Source organism: Lampetra planeri, chromosome 49, assembly GCF_965212315.1.
Source record: "Lampetra planeri chromosome 49, kcLamPlan1.2.h2, whole genome shotgun sequence".
In the NCBI taxonomy this organism is placed as follows: domain Eukaryota; kingdom Metazoa; phylum Chordata; class Hyperoartia; order Petromyzontiformes; family Petromyzontidae; genus Lampetra; species Lampetra planeri.
In genome coordinates this window covers 7,365,767-7,379,393 of record NC_136155.1, presented here as the reverse complement: position 1 = coordinate 7,379,393, position 13,627 = coordinate 7,365,767, and the positions used below count along the sequence as shown (strand labels likewise).

Genomic DNA, 13,627 nt, shown 5'->3' with positions numbered 1-13,627 from the left:
GAGGCGATCGTGGCGTCGCGGAGCCTCCGTGGTCTGCAGGAACCACGGCGAAGCTTAAATGGGGGTCGGGGGGGGGGGATACAGCCACGGAGTGTAATGGTCACCGCACTGGCCTTGCAATCTCAGAGCTCGCCGGTTGGCCACGGCAGTTAAAACGATTGTGCAAGTTTATCATTGAACGCGCTCCGCCTTTGTCCACCCGGCAGTGTAAATGGTTAAGTGCGGGCGCTCCCACCTCTTCCAACGTGTCTGGCCAACTTTGGAATTGTGGGTAAAATTACCCTCGAGAGAGGGTCTCCAGAGCTCCCTCAAGCAGGGGCCCTTCTGCCGGCAGTGGTGCACGCAAGGAATTGCAGGGCTGCACCTTTAAATATTCCCTTTACTGTTTTGATTTGAAGCTTTCGTGACTGCAGGAATCCATACTCTTTGGTTCTTTCGGTAAAGTCACGTAGATATAAAATAAAATTGTATTTTACTTTATACCTATGTGACTTTACCAAAATATCTAGGTGACTTTACCGAAAGAACCAAAGAGTATGTTCCCTTTACTACAAGGCTTGAACCACACTCACATTCACACATGTTGCCCGACTTTCAGGTCCAACACCACCATTCAAAATTTTAAAAAGGCTCATATCTTGTAGATAAGCAGCTGGTAGGTTTTCCGATGAGTCGCCCACCTTCTCCCACCCCCCCAAAGTATGTATGTATGTTGAGCTTCTTTCTCACCGTACGAAGCCGACCTTGCTAATCGGAGGTGCAGTTAAATTGTCACAATTCGGTATCGTCATTCGATTGAACAATTTATAGTTTTACCGCCTTGCCTATGACCAACTCACCTGGAGTGTGTCCAATCTTGTATTGGTGACCGCCATGCATATAATCGGTGTTATCGACTGCTCTTGTCAGCAGAGAGCAGTGTAGCTTGAATCCATTGTTGTACTGCTCCAACGTTCCTCACCTTCACCAACCAGCACTGACCAGCGTGGTGATGTATGGCCAAATGACTCCCTACGCTGCGTGGAGAGGCCCTCATCCGGCAGTGGGTTGACAAAATGATGTTCACGTGCACGAAACAGCCAGATGATTTAGATGACAAAGCGCCATGAGTTACCTCCTTGATAATGCCATTTCCGTGTTTCTCCTGCACAGGGGACTGTTTTACCAAGGCTACCAGTGTCAGAAGTGCGGCGCGGAGGCACACAAGGAATGCCTCGACAAGATCCTGCAGTGTCAGAGGCCTCTGCCTCCCAGTCCCGGACAGATCCCTTCAGGTACGCCTCGTCCACGAGCTCATTCGTACGGTGGCCCTCGTGTTGTGTGGCCTATCTTACATCTATCTAGTGTCACCGTTATAACTGAGCGTTGGGTTGGCTTGGTGGTGCAGTCGTAGTAACACTTGGGGTGCCACGTTGGCGAGATGGCAACTACCTCACCTGGTATACAGGAGGTCGTGGGTTCGATCCCAGCTGATGCCTGCTGTATATTTGGAGTTTGCGTGTTATCCTCGTGGTCACCTGGATTTTTCTCCGGGTTCTCCGGTTTTTCCCTCCACACTTAGAATCAACATACATTCAGAGGATATGGTTGCTATACATTTCCAAATGATAAGCCACTTCGTTGAGCAATCGTTTGTGGCCAGGTTACTTCTGAAAAAGAGCCATATAGCTCTGCGGGCCTTATCTGGTAAAATTAAATAAAAATCTCGTGCCTCGCAGCATATTTTCAATTCTGTGTGTATGTATGTTGAACTTCTTTCGCACTGCACGTAGCCAACCGTGCTGGTCGGAGGTGCGCATTCTCACTTGCGCTGTGCTGTGGTCCTCTTCCCTTGCCCACCTGCGTACGCAACTTCGGATCGCGTACGCACTCTACGGCCATTGCTCTCCGCCGTGGCCCGCCGCAGGGCTGCCCCACGTGCAGGCCGCGCAGGCCTACCAGGGCGCGCCGCTGCCGCCCCTCAAGCTGCAGCCCACGCTGATGCTGTCCTGCGGCGAGATGGTGGAGCTCACGCGAGCAGAGCCCGAGTCCGCCTGGTGGGAGGTGAGGGCACTTGAGTGCGTGCGGTGCGTGGGGTGGGGCGTGTGTGTGTTGGCGAGCGGTGGTGTAGCGACCCACGTTCGATTGCCGCTCACGGCCACCACCGGTGACAGAACTGGTCCTGGGCCTCCCCTAGGTTGACTCAGCCTCAAATGATTGCCTGGTGCAATGTGAAAGAACATTGGCACTGGGGAGACAAAGGCGGCTGGGCATGGTGCTGGCCACCCATCCCCTCGTGTGCGGTGCCGACTAACATAGGTGCTCGCTAAACGCACTTGCCCCAACATTCTGTTAAAGGCTACATGGGAGATCTTTGTCATTGGGGGCAGCTCGTACTTGTGTGGCCAGAAATCCACCTCTGGTCACTTCGGCAGCGCTCCTCCACGCGGTCATGGCTAACATCAGGTGTGCTTGGCCTCCCCCCAGGCTGACTCAGCCCTAAATAAGTACCTAGGGTGGTGCATAAACATCACCACGGGGGAGACAAAGGCGGTCAGGCATAGCGCTGGCCACATCAACCTCTCGTGCGCCGTGCCAGCCTTCATAGATGCTCTCCAACAAAAGCCCGTGTGGGATATACGTGAGGGATCTTTGGCCGGCTGTCTTTGTGTGTGTGTGCGTGCACACGAGTGTTAGTGTGTTCGTGTGTGTGTGTGTGCACATTAGTGGTGGCATAGTGGTTAGCGCACTGCACTACGAACCCAGTGACATGACTGGCAAAGCCGGATTACGTTTGATGGGGACCCGGAGCTCTTATATTTACCGGGGATCACTGTTTTGATATTCAGTTCCTTCACTCAACGATGCCTCACGATGTCAGACGCTCCGCTGTGATTTGCCTCGGAAATTCACACAGAGCTGCTCTGCGTGGTGTTAAAGTTTTTATTTCAGCGCCAGATGCTCGTGCTGTCAGACTCGGTATGCGTATGGGGGAGATGCTGAGCTCAAGGCACCCTGGTATAATCCTGCAGGCGTGCAGGATAACGGGACTCAAGATGAGAGCTATCCCGGGCATGAGGGAAACCAAAGCTTAGCACTGCCATGGGATGTCCATGAAATCGAGCCTAACAGCTCATTTGCTTCTCCCTGCTGCTGAAATGTATGTTGAACTTCTTTCACAACGTGCGTAGCCAACCATGCTATTCGGAGGTGCGAAATGAATACAATCTAAATCTCAAATCTTTTACCCTTTTTGTTTATATCATTTAATCCCACTTCAATTCCAATTTTGCAGTCAGTGTGATGTCACGAAGTATCCATTCTGAGCCTTCACAGAGCTGCAACCCCCCCCACCGCCCTCCCCCGTGGTATAGAACGGCCCACAGAAGCGGACATCACAAAACTACTTCTGAGATGTCCTGAAGTGATTTCTGGTCCACACAGTACGGGGGCAGCACTTTCCCACCTTTCCCTATGGAGAGTAATGTTTGTCGCTTGCAGTCAAACCGATATTTTATTTATTTTTTATTTTCAGAGCTGGAATTTAGCCAAATTAAGTGCCGAACTAAATTTCATGCGATGGGTCTTTTTTGCACAGCCATTGGTGATATCAGACTGCCTCTGCTGGCCTTGAGAATGCGGTTTTAACCGCAGGCACCTGCCTGGATTGTTTGTTGCAGTTGCACCCAATTCAAGAGCCGAATGGCTCACAGGGCTATACCAAATAAATGAAATTGAAAACTGAAACTGGATTCGAAGGCAGGATCTCAGTGGTGCCAACTCAGCGCTCAAATCTCTTGTCCCACCCAGTCAGTGCTGTGTTTAAAAGCTGGCCAAATAAACAGCGATGGCAAACTTGGAAGTGTGTACAGCCTTTTAACAACAAAAACACTCAACACATTTGTCAATAACACCTACCCCACCCCCCAAAAGGAAAACTAGTATAGGTCACGTTCACAGGCAATTGCCCTTCTTTATAGAACGTAAATGGAGAGGCCAGAGACATGAGACCAGAAACGCCACCTATTATACACTTTTACTTTTAAGGCCATAGAGTTATTGAAGAATGTGTTGACTTTTTTTGTTATTTATGGTTGTGCACCACTATCACCGATTAACGCCTTTCACTTTTGTGAGTGTACGTGTGTCGGAAGGTTGCAAGTTCAAATCTTGATTGGCGATGCACTTAGTCGTTTCAAGTTCGATTAAAGTGGGTTTCACTTTTACATACGGCCACATTGACATGAACGTGAAGAGTCTCATCAAACCTCGGAGGCTAAGCGGGCATGAGCCTGGTTCGTACTTGTACGGGAGACTTCCTCGGAATGCCACAGGTGTTTTAGGTTCAGACCGCAAGGTGGCCAAGAGATAGGGGTCGAGCAATGCCTTATCCTAATCTGTCTGAGCAGAACTTTTAAAGCGGATAGCCCCTCGTGCGTCTGGGTTTTCTCCAGATACTCCAGTTTCCTTTCTGCACGCGAGAACGGTTCTGAAAGGATTCGATTTTTATTTGTTTAGTTTTTTTTCGTAGCAGGGGGAAGAGGGGTAGAATAAAACAGGCCAGAGGCGACATGATGGCAGGAGAGGAAATGTATGTGATGCCTGATTACTGTCAAACTCCCAGCTGTTTATCGCCCCCCCAACTACGACCAGCCCTATCCAAACCCCTCCTTATCAATCCCTCTTGTGTTACTGCATCAAAACCACAACATTTCCAGTAACCCACATGCTTTTTTAAATGATTATCATGCTATGTGCAATTTTTTTTATATAATTGCTGTAAAGAGCCTTTACCAGGCATCTTCATATAAAGCGCCTTTACCATGGCCTTTACCAAGGCGTTTTATATGAATCTCATTAAGATAAGATGAGGAAGCCACTGGCTAACAAGCAAACGCATGGATTATGTAATGCCTCCTTTGTATTGATCTTCTTCGGTGTGCTGGGCCCCGCTGTGTGCTGTGCAGGGGCGGTCACTCACGACCCATCAAGTCGGCTTCTTCCCCCGGGACTTTGTGAAGCCGGTGGTGAGTTCAGAATCAGAAACTTTGTTTAAGACTGGAGGAATCCGATGAGCTATGAAGCTCTTCTTCACACGTGTCCAGCAGTTTCACGGATTGCCCAAGGTTGCTCACGGCTTTCATTCAACGCGCAGTGTTTGTATATATATATTTATTAAAGAATAAAGAATGATTAATGTTAATTGTGTAAATGTTACTTCAATAATCAATTATTTAAATAGATGTAATTATTACGTGTTGTTACTGATTAATTATTATTAATTAAAATAAATGATCGATTAGTATGTATATTTATGACAATTATGCATACGATTATCATACAGAATAGTTATTCCGACTTATTAATTGAAGATAACGTAAATTTAAGCAATTAATTAATATATTATCGCATTAATCAGGAGTTATTATTGGCTTCCACGTTGTCTAGCGGTATGTATTATCATTCGTGATAATAGCAATGATTCTAGCTTTCAACATTTAATGATTTTCACTTCATCAATTATCGGCAATTATGTCAGGTCTCAGAATTCAGATCTCACCGCATGATACAGTTCTCTCTTTTGATCTAAACAACTTTAATATCAACTTACATTGACATCCAAAAATACTTACCAGAGTAGCACTGCAGTACACATGCAAATAGACGTACTCATCACTTCGTACTACATGGTTAGAAAAGCATCAATGATCAAATCTCAAGATCATGTGATAAAAAAAAAATCAACAAGGCTGACATCTCATGGCAACGCGACAATACACAATTCGTTTGTTATGATGTGTGATGTGTGTAAGCTGAGATTCTTCAATTCTCCCAGACAAAGCTTGGCCTGCAACCTGTACAAGGTACAGTTAAAATGGTGAGTGAGAGTAAAGGTCATGTCCCATCTTCTGTCTTCTCTCTCCCCGAACAATACTTTCAGTCCCACAAGGATGTGCTGAATGTTAGGCTCGATCCACAGCCGGAGTGCGCTGCGGCCCATTTAGCCGTCAGCTGCTCTGCCACACGTTCGCGGGTTATCTGCACGTCGGCTAGATCCACAGCTTGAGCACACTGCGACTCTTGGAGTGGCTTGGTTTGCGAGCACCCGTTGTTGCTCACGCCCGGAGGTCAGCAGCGTGCAGGCAGCCGCAGTTCCTGGCGGAGACTGCACGTGACCAAGTCTGACACACCTCCAGCCTCTTCACGCCTCTTGCAGTGTCAAATCAGGCTGACGAGACAACAATATAGCTTCCCCCCCTATCGCTTGGACAATATCTCCTTGCACACTCAAATTTGGCGTGTAACTCAAGTCTCCACTTAGGGAAGTTGCATTTATGCCGCAACAAACGTTGGTCAACAATTCTCTGACACCTCTTAGCTTGGTACAGTATTATATAGAAGATTCCTTGGCACAGCAAAAGCATGATACTCCGAATCATTGCATGAAGGAGAGCAGTATAAGGTCACCCGAGACTCTTTATCAACACAACCACGTGATGTATCATCACGCGAACTTTGCGAAGTCTTTGACTCTGCAAGGGACTCAAAATGTGAAAGAAAAATATAAAACAAAAAACTTGGCTACCTTCAGAGACACTCGGGGTCTGCCTGGGCAAGAACTCAACCCTTTAGCTTCCCGGAGCCTTTGCCTCTGCAACGCTCAAACGTATTTAGCTAGTTGCGAGGGCTACCCCGGAGCCTGATTGTAAGGTTCTGTACATTGTTTATTTAGGAATTTCTACCTCGTTTAATGAATTTCCTAAGTCGCATCAAAGCCCAAAGCTCCTCCTACTACTTGACACCCCTCGAGCATCCAGCGAGTGAGCCTTTGTGTTCAACCCTGCTCATGGCTCTGCAGACATCCCGGTGGTGCCTGATGTCATGAACTCTGCCCCCCTACTTCCTCCCTTCCTCTCTGGGTGTTCTCGCCTGTGGTTGTGCCCTCTGCTGTTGAGGCTGGTTTGCCGAGTTCCTCTGGAGACGGCTGAGTATTTATACTCAGAAACAGATGCTGGGCCACTAATCCCATCTAAATAAGGGTGCTATTCTTTTTGTTCTGCGGCCTGCCGTTGATCTGTCTCCCGGTCCCCCTCCACTGCATGGGTTGGGTTAATTCCTTGGAAGCAAAATCAACGATGGCGATTCTTACCATGCCTACATTATCAAAGCCTGCTTGTTTTTTTTATTTTCTCACTGTAATGCTTATTGGGTGTTTCCCTTCTGGGTTTTCAACTCTCGGAACGCAATGAATTCACGTATTTATGTCTACAAGGAACTGTGACATTAAAAATGGACATCACATTTAAAGTAACAATTTGGAAAAGGCAAGTATCCAACAGCAACAGTACAAGTCATGTGATGCCTCATTTGGTGGCTTAATGAAGTCAAGAGCTCATTAACCATTGAGTCAGACAAGTAAATGCAAGCATAATGAGTACTGTTTTGTGTTTGTGTTGCAGGTGAACCGACCGACGGAACCTTCGAAAAGCGAGTTTCATTACTTTGCCTGGTATGTGCTTGCATCGCTTGAAAATGATCATAACGACACCACGACCGTTGCCACGAGGTCACACATTTGTCCCAGTCTGGAACTCCCCCCTCCCCAGCCATCCTTGCTCTCGACTCCCTGCCCCTGCCTTTATCTCTTTATTTCCTATTACCTTTCATTGCGACTCAACGCCAGCCCAGTACAAAGCACCGGTCACGGTACGTGGGGGCGGGAGCTGGTGGGGGGGGGGGGGGGGGGGCGGGAGCTGGTGCGGGGGGGGGGGGACAGGAACCCCGAGACCGGCGTGCGACATTCGGGCCGTCCGACCCACCCAGGCGGGGGGCCCGCAAGCGAGAACGCCAAAAGGCTTCGATGGAGATGGAAGGAGTAGAGGGGTGGGGCAAGTGAAGTTTAACTAACACAATGGGGGGGGGGGGGGGGGTAGACTCCCCCTGCCCCATCATGGGACCTCTCTGGCCAGGATCAAAATATAGTAATATGTTTTACCCTTTCTGGCGATAAAACAGTTGTGTTAAGATGTTAAAGCGCCAAACTGAAAGCTTTTGAAAGGAATCATGCCTTGCATTAACCACACGTACTTGTGGTGAACATGCAAACAAAAATCATGCTCTGGTCGTTTGTCCCAATATTCTGTTATGTCTGTACGTTGAACTTCTTTTGCACCGTACATAGCCAACCACGCTAATCGGAGATGCGGGGAAGGACAACAAACCAAACACAAAAAGAAGCTCCAAAGAAATTAGTTTGTCACTCTAGATGATTTAAAAGTGCACAGCTCCAGTAGATTCCTAATATCGGAAGGAAGAGCGTTCCAGACGGCCACAGAAGCGCATCTGAAAGCGCGCGATGCGGTGCCCGTCTTTGTTCGATGGCCAGCCAAAAGCCGCTGCTGCTGCGAGGATGACCACCGGAGTTTGCGTGATGATGGTTTGTGTTCCTTGACGAGATCAGCAAGGTGCTGTAGTTCATTTGCACCGAGCGCTTTGTGTGTAGCATGACCGCGATGCGCTTCTCACGCCCCCAGGTTTGTGGGCACCATGGACCGCGAGCAGGCCAACCAGCAGCTGAGGAAGCGGAGCAACGGCACCTACCTGATCCGTGAGCGGCCCGACGGGCCCGGCGAGTTCGCCATCAGCATACGGTGCGTCGCGCCGAAGCCGTGGAAAAGAGCCCCCCCCCCCCCACAACACCTCCGCAGGCAGTCACATTGACCGGCGCCGTTTAAACGGGCTTCCCTCGTCGTGCGCGTTCCGCAGCGAAATGCGTCTTGCGACGCCGACGGATAAACACTTTTGGGGGGGGGGGGGGGGGGGGACCCAATGTGGGCAGCTCCAAGACCCGTCGCGGTCAATTTTGTTTTGATTAAAGGCGCCTTCATCGTGTTGCAATCGAGACAAAATGTAGTGGCTTGATTCGTGATTTTATTTCACTTCGGTTTCGTCGTGGCCACGGGTTGAGCGACGTGGAGATGCGCCGCCACTGTCCCGCGTGGTCGCGGTTTTGCTGTGCGGCTCTCGGACGCGTTTTCGGATTTGTTGCGCTGCACCATTCGGCACGACGTCCCGACATTTTGCTCCACTTGCCGGGAGCTTCTTCAGGAACTGAATTCACGCTCCGATCTGTAAGAGTTCTGAATGCAAACACCATCTCATGACATGCCACCGGAAGCTCGATTGAAGTAAGGTTTTGAAGAAGCTTCCATGCAGAACTTTGGGTGTTTAATGTGTTGCCTGTGATGAGTACACTTGGCAATGTACTGTGCGAAAAAGAAGTTCAACATACATAGATACCTAATTTAATGGGGAATGATGGTCAGAAAGTGATGGCAGGATTGGTAGATCCAACGGGAAAGGGGTTCCAACTGCTCCAAATGAGGTGGAATGCTCCAAATGTGGGTCACACTTGCCTACGTCTTCAAGAGCATTTCCTAACAGGTTGAGCCATGCCACATTTCACAGGAATTACCTTCCACCAATAGGGCTACAAGTTGGATGGATGACAAGGGGAGCAAAGGGAGCTTGGAGATACGTTGTTGTTTACCCGAAAGTAACGCTTGCTTTCGTTTCTAAAACAGCTTTAACAACGAAGTGAAGCACATCAAAATCATCATTAAGGACGGGTGGCACCACATCACTGAGCACAGGAGATTCCGGGGCCTCGTGGTGAGTAGCACTCATTATGGAGCAGGTAAAACCCAGTGTTGCATGCCAAGCTTACAGCCGTTTCATTCGGCGATATGTGCACTCATAATCCTCGCCGGGTTCCCAGCTATAACATCAGAATATTTCATGTTCCAAATGAGAATCTTTATTTACGCTGGAGAAATCCAATGATCTATGAAGCTCTTCTTTTACATGCCAGCGGTGGGACAACGTTGACATGTGGCTCCGAACGCTGGACCAATGTTGGCCCCGCATTCCAAGCATGCCGGGTTATTGATTTGAAACGTCAGTGTAATTATTTGTTCATCAATGCTGTATTTCCATATTATTATTGTTACAATGTGTACATGTACGGTCCGTTTTTGTCAATCAACTGCTGGTTGACACTGGAGCTGATAGAGGGCAAAGCCCACTAGCGGTGGTAACTCGTGCCCAATAAACATGCAATGAAGCATTGGCACTGGCAATGGAGACATTTAATCTGGCCGGTGTGAATGAGTAGGCGAATCACCACTCCCATGATCTACGCCAGGGGTCGGCAACCGGCAGCTCCGGATCTGCATGCGGCTGGCTCAGCACTGGCCACGTGACGTTCATTATTAATGAGGACTCGCCGCATCGTATTCACCACGTGCATTGGCGGCTCGTGAAATATTGAGTTTAAATTTGTTTTTACCGAATTCGGGAAAAAAATTCCACTTCTTCTTATTTTGCTTGCCGACCCCTGAGCTTAAAGATCCTCTCTGCCTGCAGTGGCTATAGAAGGTTCGCTGGCTCCTCACCGCCACCTGCCGGAGTGCGCTTGTAAGTGCGCTCCTGGAGCCCGAGTTAAGCGAAAAACACGATGAGTAAGCAATTCAAATCGTAAAAAATAACACATGGGGTGGACTACGGCTGGAGCTGCAGTGGTTCACGCACTGTGCCGTGAAGACAGCCACTTGAGTTTAGTTCCTGGCACACAGCGGCGATTGATGTCTAAACCGGTCCTGAGCCTCCAATAGGTAAACTCGGCCTCGAATGAGTTCCTCGCGTAGTGGGACAAAAAAAACACCGGCGCACCGAGGCTCAAAAGGCAGTCGGTCAAAGCTACGCGTGGCGGTGGGCGGTCGACCTTTGTGTGTGGCGCAGGAGCTGATCGAGTACTACCAGTCGCACTCGCTGAAGGAGGGCTTCCGCGCCCTCGACACGACGCTGCAGCACCCCTTCAACGAGCGGGAGCCGTCGCGCGCCGTGACTCGCGGGAACTCCGCCAACAGCGGTGAGCCGGCGGGCGAGCGAGCGAGCGAGCCAGCGCCATCGCCCCGGGAGCCACCATCTCGTCCAAGTTGCGCCCGCCTGTTGTCCGGCACGATGTCCCGACGTTTCGCCCCCGACGTGCCGGGAGCATGTTCGGGGAAGTGAACCTGGCAGCCAGTTTTCAGCGGCAGTAGCCAGGAGTATCAAAATCATAGTCTGCATTTATACTGGAGGAATCCGATGAGCTGTAAAGGTCTACACCGATGACCAGTAGGGGCACGGGGTCAGAACGTTACAACACAAAACAATACAAAAACACGATGAGAATGAAAGTACACAAAATGTTAACAAAGATAAAACTGATTTTTTTTTTCTTACCAGTAAAGCCCACTGAGCTATTAACTTATTTTTCAGAAGCGACCTGGCCACAAATGATAGCTCAACAAAATGGCTTATCACGTGGAAATTTAGCACCGCAAAAAAAAACATCTCTTTCGATGATATGGATAATTATCAAGATAGAAAGTGAGTTGCCTCGTTCATTTCCTGAAGAAGCTCCCAAACACACGGAGTGGATCACCTGACGGCGTGCCGAACGATGCGCGGCACAACCCGGAGGCACACCGCAGAGCTACAGGGCACAACCCGCGAACAATCGCAGTCGCTAATGCCTGCTGTATTAACGTGATGCTCCATAGGGGTGGAATGGTAGCGCAGTGGTCCACTTAGCGCTTTAAAACCTGTCTTTGATTCCTGGCCACGGCGGACGTCAGTGGCGAGTGATTTCTGAGCTGGTCCTGGACATGATCATTATAATTTCACCACCCAGCACTGTCAAGCGTGGTGAGTCATGGCCAAGACAACTCCCCACGACTGACACTTCGTGGCGAGGCCTTTATCCAGTGGATCGGCGAAGGGGGCAAGAAATACATTCAAAGTCCATAATGGTGCTTAACAAACCTCTATAAAATATTTTCTTTGTTCCAAACGGGGAACCCCATTGGTAGCGAGGAGCGCTCTTATCAGTAACATTTGGCAGACAAGTGGTGACATTTACATACCACGCCAGGTACTCATTTTAGGCTGAGTCGACCTATGGGAAGCCCAGGACCAATTTATATAGTCGTCGCTGGTGTTGGCCGTGAATGGGAATCGAACTCGGGTCGCCGGGTTCGTAGCGCAGCGCGCTAACCGATACACAATCGCTACCAAAAGAACACATGCACGCACACATACACACACACACGGATTTCACGCATTCACAGACACAGCTTTTTCATGATTTCTAAGCAGTGACTGCGTGCGTAGCCGAGTGGCCAGTGACACCTGCGTCTTTCTCTCTCCATGTGTCCCTGATCCCGTAAGCCGGCCACGTCAGTGCTAGCTTCTCCCTGCTCAACTCCCAGAATTTCAGTTTTGTCCCTCCGTCGGCCGCGCCGTTCTGGTCAGGTACAGATTAACCCCAGAGGGTGCAGCTACGGCTGTTCACAGCAAAACCTCACCCCCCCTCCACCCCACACCCCATACCTCCAGTGTCCTCGTTTCATCCTGGGCATGAAATAAATGCCACGCTCTTACATCTGCATGCGCCATACGGACGTGCAGCATGACTTGCCGCCTCCTGTGCATGTGTGCGTGCGTGCGTGCATCAAGGCCCATTGTTCGCTGCAGACCCCTGGGTCTGTCATCTCAGTTAGAATTCAATATGCCATCGAAATGAATAATATACGCTCAGGCCATTGTTGCCATTGCTATCGCGTGAGTATGTTGTTGCGACTGCATGTTGCGCATCGTTTCATTAAGCAGATGGGAATGCTGTTTTGGTTTCGTATTGGTAACACTGTTATGGTGACTGAAATGCATTATTTAGGCCTTTTGTTTGTGACGGCCTAGGACGAAGGCATCAATGTCTACCGAGTTCAATGCTTTAGCGTAGTCTACAAGGGCCAGGCTCATTGGTGATCGAAATTCATTGGTCTTTTCCAGAATCTGATTCATATAGTCTGAAACCTTTCCAAAACCTGGCTTGTCACCCGTGTTGGGTGAGCCTCTGAATCTGAAGCTATTCTGTTCTCAACGATGTCTGTAAACTATTTGTTTACATAGGATAAGAGGCTAACGGGGTCCGTGGTTATTTACATCAGTTTGATCACCTGAACGCTATATGAGGTAGGTAGAGGGTCATTATGAACCACTTTAAGTTCTTGTATTTTCCCAATTTTATTTAACAATTACGTAGTACAAACATTTTAGACGTTTTTTGGGGGGGGTTGGGCCGCGTGTCGTTCGGAACGATGGTCCCGACGTTTGGCTCCACGTGCCGGAAGCTTCTTCAGGATTTGGGTTATACGCGGTACAACCCACAAAATACATCGGATAGCTGTACAGCACAACGGCGAAAACCTCTGCATCAGTGCAAACATCCATGTCACATGGTAGTGGTTGGCACACTGACAACGTTTGAGACGTTTCTTGGCTGCACGTGTAACGGGCACGTATTTGTTCACCCCCCTACGATTTGATGAATCGCCACGATTTAGAAGTTATGATTCTGCTCAAGAATACATTTGTATTCTTAAACACTGTGGTAAAAGTAGCACTGCTAGTGGCTGCAAGATTCTTGAGTACTCATTTACATAATCTATACGCCTTAACAAATAATCAGTTTTCACTTGCATGATTCGATGCATGTATCGGAAGCATTAAAACTGATTATACTCGTCCAATGGATCACCAACAT

General features: G+C 49.0%; 1 protein-coding gene across 3 annotated transcripts in view; it reads left to right on the top strand.

The window, feature by feature from the left end:
* LOC144733928 (guanine nucleotide exchange factor VAV2-like) overlaps positions 1-13,627 on the top strand; it is a 235,553-nt gene that overhangs the window by 210,514 nt on the left and 11,412 nt on the right. For 2 of the 3 annotated variants that reach the window (XM_078615947.1, XM_078615946.1), the window contains exons 17-24: positions 1,153-1,274; positions 1,907-2,043; positions 4,947-5,006; positions 5,816-5,857; positions 7,440-7,489; positions 8,514-8,630; positions 9,564-9,651; positions 10,780-10,909. In XM_078615947.1, coding sequence (XP_078472073.1) covers positions 1,153-1,274; positions 1,907-2,043; positions 4,947-5,006; positions 5,816-5,857; positions 7,440-7,489; positions 8,514-8,630; positions 9,564-9,651; positions 10,780-10,909 — 746 coding nt within the window. The remainder of the gene's footprint in view (positions 1-1,152; positions 1,275-1,906; positions 2,044-4,946; positions 5,007-5,815; positions 5,858-7,439; positions 7,490-8,513; positions 8,631-9,563; positions 9,652-10,779; positions 10,910-13,627) is intronic. The other variant, XM_078615948.1, reaches the window with a different exon arrangement.